The following is a 10,000-nucleotide window of genomic DNA, read 5'->3' on the forward strand; positions in this document are numbered from 1 at the left end:
ATTCAGGTATAAACAGTAATGACATAACACACATTTTAATCAAATGCAATTACAGGCATCACGAATTTACCGGGTTTTGTAAGAATTTCCACAAGGCACCAACATGCAATTAATGGCTTTTAGAAAGTCAAAAGAAACCAAAACAATAAACTGGGATATTTGTTTCAAATTTAAAGGACCGGAAACAGACGATCGGTAAAGATCTACCCGGAGAATGAAATCGAAATGATGTTCTAAAATCAACGTGATCTCAGTCCACTCTACTTTCCCTGAATGTCTGGGAAAAGCTCTTACATATGAAGATTAATGAAGTCATGTAGCAGGCGAACGAAAGAATTCAAAGCTAAAACACAAATTTTGACCGGATAGAAGTTGCCCAGATTGATCGTTCCATGTGCTAATCGATCGATCGATAAATCGTTTACCAAATGTCCAACGTGGAAAAGAAAAAATCCGAAGAGGCTAAATTAAATTTGTTTTTAGTCTCGTCGTTTCCATCGAAACTTATTATTTATTTTCTTTCCTTGCTCCATTGTTACATTACACGCACTAGCAATTTTCGAAGGCTTGGTAAACTTCGTCTCTAGTGGACTGCGGTTTTGCCGGTCTAGCTTTTTCATAAAAACACTAACATCGCAGACAATAATTTCCCGTTATGAACATACTAGAAACTTTTCCATTTCCACAATTCAAGGGATGCTAACTTTCGAACATGTAGATTTCAAACACAGCAAAATAATGTGCGAAAGTTTCTCCAACTTCAAGACAAACTCAAGTATAACTACCTGTTTCCTCCACGAGTACTTTTGCTGTTGCGATGTTTCGGATAACTCATGGTCGAGGGTTGTTTGGTATTCCATGAGTCTCACTGCCCCATAATCGCCTAGAAACGCGTAGAGCGTTGACGATTTCAAACTGCGGAAGGGAAATCTAATGCTCTGAATCGGACATTTACGATTGAAAAGGTTTTTAAGCAGTCATTTAGCGCCGACCGCTTCTATTTCCTTCCCTTTCATAAAATCCTTCGTACCAGAGGCTCCCGCGCTTCACTTGATCCTGTTAAACTGGAGAGAAATTGCACATTAATCAATAAACCAACTGCCAACACCAAAAACAAACGATCAATTTTGCTTCCCTGGCAGGCATTTCGGGTAAGGAAATCAATATGACAAAATTATGCAATCTATACCGCTGGATGGTACTAAATCAAGCCAGAAGAATATTTTTGAACTCGGACGGAGCTAATGAAACTATAGTAAAAATAATACACTTCCGTCGAAGGAAAGTCAGTTCACGAAAATTGACTGGGAATGTTTTTAAAACCTTAAAATGTGAGACAATTTTGTTCATACTCTTTTCAAAAACTTGCAATGAACAATGATCCAAGAACGAATGGGATAACTGGGGAAGGAAGTCATTTTTTTCTCGAAGTATGATTATGAACAGAAATTCTCATTACCTGCTCGAAGAAATGCATGGGTTACCATGCCGTCCCAGCATGCACTTGGTACCATTAAAAGTAAGAAGGATCAATAGACCCTACCCTCTCCTAGTGAGTGACTTCGAAGGACCTCATATGGATCTTGCAGAAGTGTTTTCGTTAGAAATGAAAGCAGATACATTCCATCGTATTTGTTGGCAAAGCCTAAAGTACAGTAAGGGGCCCAGTTCTCGGCCACTTTTTGTTCAACGTTTATTTTTTGCACCAAAAATGAATCTGAATAAAAAGCAATTGCTTCCAAAGGTAACTTGATTCCTTGTCTTTCGTCCTGCGAATTTTTAGTTTACAGCTACAAAATACTGTGAGCAAGTCGAGGTGACACGAAGGTAGGTGAATTTGGTTTCCCCGAAAACATGTTTGTTTACGGCTACTCGAATTACATGGTCTAATTCAAGTTTATATTTTTATCCGTATAGGAGGCCCAAATGAGCCAATTCTTGGCATAAAGTGATAAAGCTTTCTGTTAAATATAAACTTTTCCTGGCCTATTTTATTCTTTAACCTAAATTCACTCCTCAATATTTCCTTAGTACTTAGGCTTTTGCGTATTTGCCTATTCTCGGCCACCCTGCTCGCCGTCGACAACACTAAACAGCGCTCATAGTTTTGTATAGAGTTTTCTTGTCAAGTCATCTGTAATGGGGTGGCATGTTCTGACAGTAGATATGAATTAAAACTATGAGTTCTGACTTACCGGACCCCGTTTTGAAATACCCATCTCTTTTTTAGTCTCGCTTACCATGGAGCAGTTAAGAGAAAACCTAGGTGTGCCAAAAACGTCCTTTTCTAACACGATACAAAGCTCGTCAAGGATACTTTGTGGTCGAAATATCAAACAAAAGCCTTATTAGTGACTTAACAACAAAAATTGGTGATAAAACGTTGTTTATTCCGAGGAATCGAGCGCACTCTTTTGTGGCCGATAACTGGGCCCACTAACGAAGCATCCATTTTCGTTATTACTCGAGAGAAAACAGCGTTGAGCGGACGATAGCTTTACATATGTAAACTGAATGCTTGAAATTTGAAGTCCTTACGGCTATTCCAAGGTCAGAAATACAAGTTTACGTTTTTTATAGCCGAGAACTGGGCCCCATGCTGTTGTAAGACTGAGGATTTATTCAAGACCGAGTTGAGATTTCAGTTCTTTGTAGGGAAAGGGGAATACTTTTTAATTTAAGGGGCATTCGTCGACCAGAAATTGCTGAAAGCAGTTTCCTCTGACTGACAAAGAGAGATGTCCGGTTTAAAGAGAGTTCAGTGACAAAGGAACTAGGGAAATCCGACCGGTTTCCGACCTTTAACGCTGTCCACTTAGAAAGAGTTGACCATTCTCTCATATGAACGTTCATATATCTTATGAGATGTTTTGGTGGGTAGTATCGCTCAGTGGTACTGATGGTCTCCCAGGGGTTTTCGGGAACAAGGGAACATAGCTAATTTGAACCGGGGAACAGGGAAACAGGGATAAAATATCCTAGGGAAACGAGGAACATAACCCATTTTAGGGATCAAAAAGATGAGAACTAGTTTGAAAGTAATTTCAGGTACAAGGGAACACGAGCAAATTTTCGGGAACAAGGAAACAAGAGCTCCCCTGGGGGCCCTAATTTTTACGAGTTGTGCTGTATTTTGACAAGCCCGCTGGGACGAGTCAAAATACAAACAACCAGTAGAAATACTCAGCGATTCTCCACTCAAAGTTATTTATTATCCAACTTTTTCGTACTAAATTTATAGCAATTGTTAACAACCGAGAACATTTGACATAGCGCGGTGCAAATGTCAGCACCTAAACTAGTCAAAGCGGTTCTCTACTGTACAATAACCAAGTGTACAGTGACTAACAGTACAATAACGTGGAATATTTTGTACTCGTTTCGAGCAATAACTAATACAGTTGGATAATAAATCATCATCATCATCATTGGTAGTAACGGAGAGACTTGGAGTTAAGATCGCTACGGAGCGTGAGAAGAAAGAACCGATGTGGAAGAGAAGGCTTGAGAATCAGGTGAAAGCATTAAGACGAGACTTGAGCAGAGTAGGAAAGAACCGATAAGCAAACTCCCCCCAACCCTCAGGAGTGCAAAGATTTCTGGAGTGGGATCTGGAGTGACACTAGTGAGCACAAGAAGGACGCTGAATTGCTGAAGGATATGAGAAGTGAGGTCCTCTGCTATTTACAATTTACAATTTACACTGGAGAGTTATCTGATATCATTAAACCCCACCTACCATCTGTTATGTGCTATGCTGATGATACTCAACTTTATGTATCTTTTAGTCCCAAGGACAATTGTGGAGAGGTTGAGGCCATAGCGGCTATGGAAGGATGCATTAAAGATATACAGAAATGGATGAAGGAGTCCAAACTACAACTTAACACTGACAAGACGGAGCTGCTACTAATTGGCACGAAGCAACAACTTCAGAAAATAAATTTGTCCACATTGTGTCGGTAACGACTTGATAAAGCCTTGCAAAGAAGTCAAGAACTTGGGGGTGTGGCTAGACCCATCCTTAACAATGAACACACATATCAATAAGACTTGTAGAATTGCATTTTATCATTTGTATAATCTTCGTAGAATACGAAAATATTTATCACAAGAATCGGTGGAAGTTCTTATCCATACATTAATTTACAGTAGAATTGACTACTGCAATAGTCTATATTTAGGTTTACCTGATTATCAAATCCAAAAAATTCAAAGAGTACAGAATGCCGCAGCTAGGCTTGTATATAATGCCGCTAAATATTGTCACATAACACCTTTACTGTTTAAACTTCATTGGCTGCCTATTCGTGAACGCATATTATTTAAGATTCTTTTAATTACGTATAAGGCTGTTCATGGGCATGCCCCTAATTATATCAAAGAGTTAATTAAATTTAAGAAGCCTGGAAAATACAACCTTAGGTCAAATAGTGACAATTTACTATTAGAAATAGAAAAATTGAAAACATATACTACTCTTTGAGACCGCGCATTTCAAGTCGCCGCTCCAAAACTATGGAATAACCTACCATTTAATATTAGAAGTTCATTATTTTTACCATCTTTTAAGAAAGCACTCAAGACGTATCTTTTTAGAGAAGCATTTCCTTAAATATTTTAATTGCTTACACGACGTATACAATTCTTCTTTAGATATTAAGGCCATTTTTTTATTTTTTATGCTATTCATATAATTTTAATTGTTATGAGTAATTAGTTATTAGTTATCATTAGTTACTAGTTATATTATAAAATTGTAATTAGGTTTGTCATGGATGTAGTTCCGCGCAGGTGAAAATGTAAATTGATACTTGCGCGTTATAAGTAAATAAATTATTATTATTATTATTAATACACCCAGCCAAGAAGATCTAACAATAGATATAGACAAGCTTAGAGTCATCCTCAAGAAGATGCCGAATTGGAAAGCCCCTGGACCTGACTTAGTCCAAGGATTTTGGCTGAAAAACGTAACTAGCATGCACGCAAGGCTTGTCGATCAATTAAGTGCGTGCTTGGTGGAAGGTGAAGTCTCCCAATGGATGACTAACGAAGGGAAGAACTTTACTGTCTCTCAAAGACCCGACCTTAGTTAGGCAATGGTGCCAGTAAGTTCAGACCAATTACATCCCTACCCTTGATGTGGAAGCTCTTGACAGGGATGATATCGGAATATATGTATTAGTTCTTGCAAGAAAACGAGCCGTATTGCCGGAAGAACCGGAAGGGAGCTGGAAAACAGTCCCGAGGCGCGCACGACCTCCTATTCATAGATAAAATGATCATGCGCAATGCTCGAGCAGGAAAATATATAATAACCTGTATATGGCATGGATAGATTACCGAAAAGCATATGACATGCTACCACACTCTTGGATAAAGGAATGCCTGGATCTGTTTGGCATTGCACCAAATATAAAGAGACTAATCTCTAATAGTATGGAAGATTTGTACTTTGGGTCAACTCAAATAGGGGAAGTAGACATCAACAAGGGCATCTTTCAAGGAGATGCACTGTCCCCCTTTCTATTTGAGATTGCCCTGATCCCACTGACACGAGTATTGCAGAAAGCCAAGTACGGATACAATCTGAACGGTGTAAATGTAAACCACCTCCTCTACATGGGTGACCTGAAATTATTTGCCAGGTCAGAGAAGGGGTTAGAGTCCTTGGTGCACATTGTACGTATTTTTAGTGCGGATATTGAGATGGATTTTGGCGTTAAGAAATGCGCCAAGCTGGTGGTCAGAAAAGGGAAAATTGTAACGACAGATGGAATCAAGCTGCCGGATGGCAGAGAAATTAAGAGTCTAGAATAAGGAGAAAGCTGTGTTACGTTATTAAGCGAGCTTCATCAATTGGACCAGAGTCGAGCTAAGAGTGCTAGATAGAAGAACCAGGGAGCATCTATCCATGTATGGTGCCCTTCACTCCCGAGATAGTGTGCCAAGATTATATATACCTAGAACAAACGTTGGACGAGGGCTAATCTCGGTGGAGGACTGTGTAGATCAAGCTGTAATTGGGCTCTCCAGTTGCATTGCACAAAGCAATGAGATGCTGCTCACGGCAGCCCGGAGAGATTCCAAGAGCGCTCAGGAAACTAGCAAAGATTTCAGGAAGAGAAGATACGAAGAACGGATGAACGAGGTAAAAGAGAAACAGTTACACGGACAATTCTTTGGAGAGATGGAAGGAGTAGCAAGTGACAAGCGTTGGGGTTGGCTGGAGAAGTGTCACCTGAAGAAAGGTACTGAGCTAGGGACTTATTATGGCTGCACAGGGCCAGTCGCTCCGAAAAATGCTATCAAGGCTAAGATAGACAAGACCCAGAAGGATCCTTTCTGCAGATTATGCAAAAAAAATGATGAGACCGTAAATCACATATTAAGTGAATGTCCAAAGCTAGCCCAGCCGGAATGCAAGCGCCGCCATGACAACGTGGCTAAAGGTATCCATTGCGACCTTTGCAAGCACTATGGAGTTAACTGTGAAGATAAGTGGTATGAGCACTCCCCTGAACCAATGGTGGAAAACACCAATGTAAAGATTCTGTGGGATTTCACTATCCGGACAGACAAGAAAGTGCCACACAACAGACCCGACATTGAGAAGACCAACAAGATATGCCATATCATTAAGGTAGCGTGCCCTGGTGATTGCAGAATCGCTCTGAAGGAGAACGAATTAACAAACCCCTCTGGCACTTGAAGAAAGTTGTGATTGTCTTAGGGGCATTGGGGAGCTTCATGGCCAAGCTGGAAAAGCATTTGGCAGATATCCACGTTGGGCTAAAGACTCATACGATGCAGAAGACCGTTTTATTAGGATTAGCAAGGATCCTAAGAAGAGTTGTGGAATGCTGAGGCGGGTTGTTGCTGCTTGTACCAAAACCCCTCGCAGAACATTGCTGCGATAGTTGTAAAAATAAAACAAAATAAATAAATAAATAAATAAATAAATGAATAAATAATAATGATGATGATGATAATAATAATAATAATGATGATGATGATGATAATAATAATATAGTTTACTATAGTTTAAAAAAAAAAAGACTTCTTCGTGGTCTGATGGTTTTCAGCAAAGGAAATGTAAACAACTGTTTGTAGACTAAAAAAAGGAAAATTTCTATGTACATCCACTAGTAAGATATCTATAACTGTCAGGTCTAGGGAAATCCTGCTTGACCCTTCTCTATTTCTAGATCACTATTTTTAACGTCTAAGTTCCTCCTTCTCGGGGTTCTCGATCCCCTTAGGCATAGGAGTGCGCTCCGCAAAATTGCAAAGGACACTTTCGCCCTGACCCATGAAATTGTTGTGGCGTAGCTCTCTAGCTTTTTTGCAGATAATAGCTCAGCTAATCCTGAGTGGTACCTCAGGCATTCGTCAGCCATCCCTCCCGTCGTTGTGAATACCAGTGGCGTGAATGTGCCTTGCTCTATTTCTGTGACGCGAGAGTTGTATTTCGCTTCTTTTCATTTTCGTGAATCCTGTAGATTTGCTTGGGGCTGAGATCTCTATATATAATATAATAATAATAATATAATAATAATAATAATAATAATAATAATAATAATAATATAATATAATAATATGAAATGAACTTTATCCAAGTGTCAACCAGGAGTCCAACCTCGTTCCCAGGGTCTCCATTGTCGTTGATCATCGACAAAGAGACCCTGGGAACGAGGTTGCCACGAGCCCCAGTGTCAACTGTATTTAGCGCTGGGCACTAATGGGGAACTAAATATTTTAAGCAAGAGCCGATACAACGTAGATTGGATTTTAGTGATGTACATCACTAAAATCAAATCTACGTTGTATCGGCTCTTGCTTAAAATATTTAGTTTCTCAACTTGAAATAACGCCGATCAGATCAAGCCACTGATCCAACGTACACCGACAGGAAAATTGTCCACGGTTGCTTGCTCCAAAACTAATGGGGACCCTGTGCAGAAATCAAATCAATCGTTGGTTTTTGAGGAGAGGGGAATACCGGAGCAGTACCCGGAAAAAAACCTCTCGACAAACTCAACCCACATATGACGCCAAATCCATGTGGAAGTCGGAGTCGGACCACATTGGTGGGAGTCAAGTGCTCTCACCCCTGCAGTCTGCCGTAATTTGATTTAATTGCAGTCTCAGATATTAATAAGGAACTTGCACTCGTCTGTATAAGCCAGAGACTGGTGTAAACTTATTTTAATTATTGTTCTAAGTCTGTTGAGGCAGATGCAAAATTATCTATATGGTGCGATTTCTCAAACAGCTAGCTTGCCTTTTCAGTTTGATTGATTCCTCTTTACCTTACGAACAAAAGTACTTTAAAGGCATTTTTAGATCAAGAAATTGAAACCTACATTTTTGTTTAATCCTGGATTAGCGATAATCTGCTTACAAGATCTGTAACGTGAATCAAATTAACCGAATCAAGTTGAAAGATTGTGCTCTTTACATAGAATAGCGACGTTCTCTCGAGTCTGCGCCTCTTCGTGTCACAAGCGCTTGTTCGTGAAAACAACTGAACTGAGACGGAACTAAGTAAACTCTGTGGTATCTTAATCAACACTCGACCGGGTTTATATTAGGGAAGTAAGAAGGCTTTAATTATGCCGAGTTCTACTTTGAATACGAAAGCGGTTTACTTTACAATTGTTTTTAGTTGAAGTACCTTACTTTCACGTAATCTTAGAAAGGAGTCTAGCTTTATCACCCTCGAATGTGTACTTGAGCAGTTCAAAACACGATTAGGCGAATTAGGCGCCAAGTGTTTAAGTCTCAATTAAGTTGACTTGACTGCGGCCTACGTGGGATCAAAAGTAAACACCTGATGCACCACTTTCAAATCACATTGAAGAATCTCAAGAATAGTTTGGACTATTCATCATCTCAAAAGTTCCTGAATCAAAAAAAATTCAATTCAGGTTTTCTGAAACAATCAAGTACATTTTGTCAATTGGTCTGGATAAAAGCAGTGATGACATTAATTTAAAGAAAAACACGACACTCCTGAGTTTTACAGACATGTTTCGGCAGTTGCCTCTGTAAAATTCAGGAGTGTCATGTTTTTGTTAATTTGTCAATTAAATTAAAGTTAACAAAGCTCTAATAATAATAACGTGAAATGAACTTTATTCAAGTGTCAACGAAGAGCCCAACCTCGTTCCCAGGGTCTCCATTGTTATTGATCATCGACAAAGAGACCCTGGAAACGAGGTTGCTAGGAGCCCTGGTGTCAACTGTATTTAGCGCTTGGGCACTAATGAGGACTCTGTGCAGAAATCAAATCAATCGTTGGTTTTTGAGGAGAGAGAAAGACCGGAGTAGCACCCGGAGAAAAACCTCTCGGTGCAAAGTAGAAAACCAACAAACTCAACCCACATGTGACGTCAAATCTGGAAGTTGGAGCCGGACCACATTGGTGGGGGTCGAGTGCTCTTACCCCTACAGTCTACCGTAATTTGGCTTAATTGCAGTCTCAGATATAAAGTAAGGCACTTGTACTCGTCTGTATAAGCCTGAGACTGGAGTAATGTTATTTTAAATCGTTCTACTGCTAGCTTGCCTTTTCAGTTTGACTGATTCCTCAAGTACTCTAAAGGTGTTTTTAGGCCAAGAAATTGAAACCTATCTTTTTTGTTCAATCCTGGATTAGCGATAATCTGCTTACAAGATCTGTAACGTGAATCAAATTAACCGAATCAAGTTGAAAGATTGGGTCATTCGTTTCATGCTCTTTACAAAGAATAGCGACGTTCTCTCGAGTCTGCGTCTCTTCGTGTCACAAGCGCTTGTTCGTGAAAACAACTGAACTGAGACCGAACTAAGAAAACCTTTTGGTATCATAATCAATACTCGGCCGCGTTTATATTAGGGACGTAAGAAGGCTTTAATTATGCCCCAGTTCTACTTTGAATATGAACGCGGTTTATTTAGTTGAAGTACCTTACTTTGTAATCTTAGAAACGAGTCTAGATTTATCACCCTCGAA

At 39.6% G+C, this 10,000-nt stretch overlaps 2 protein-coding genes across 3 annotated transcripts in view; one reads left to right on the forward strand and one right to left on the reverse strand.

Annotated features, from left to right (window-relative positions):
• LOC138045964 (ataxin-2-like protein) overlaps positions 1-1,031 on the reverse strand; it is a 48,797-nt gene extending 47,766 nt beyond the window's left edge. Inside the window, exon 1 of one of the 2 annotated variants that reach the window (XM_068892606.1) lies at positions 786-1,031. In XM_068892606.1, the coding sequence (XP_068748707.1) occupies positions 786-835 (50 nt within the window). In that variant the 5' untranslated portion in view covers positions 836-1,031. The remainder of the gene's footprint in view (positions 1-785) is intronic. The other variant, XM_068892605.1, reaches the window with a different exon arrangement.
• Positions 1,032-5,917: 4,886 nt separating this feature from the next.
• Positions 5,918-6,715, forward strand: LOC138046568 (uncharacterized). The gene has a single exon (XM_068893178.1). The coding sequence runs from the start codon at positions 5,918-5,920 to the stop codon at positions 6,713-6,715; it is 798 nt and encodes a 265-aa protein (XP_068749279.1).
• Positions 6,716-10,000: the final 3,285 nt, after the last annotated feature.

The sequence above is a fragment of the Montipora capricornis genome, chromosome 4, assembly GCF_036669925.1.
Source record: "Montipora capricornis isolate CH-2021 chromosome 4, ASM3666992v2, whole genome shotgun sequence".
In the NCBI taxonomy this organism is placed as follows: domain Eukaryota; kingdom Metazoa; phylum Cnidaria; class Anthozoa; order Scleractinia; family Acroporidae; genus Montipora; species Montipora capricornis.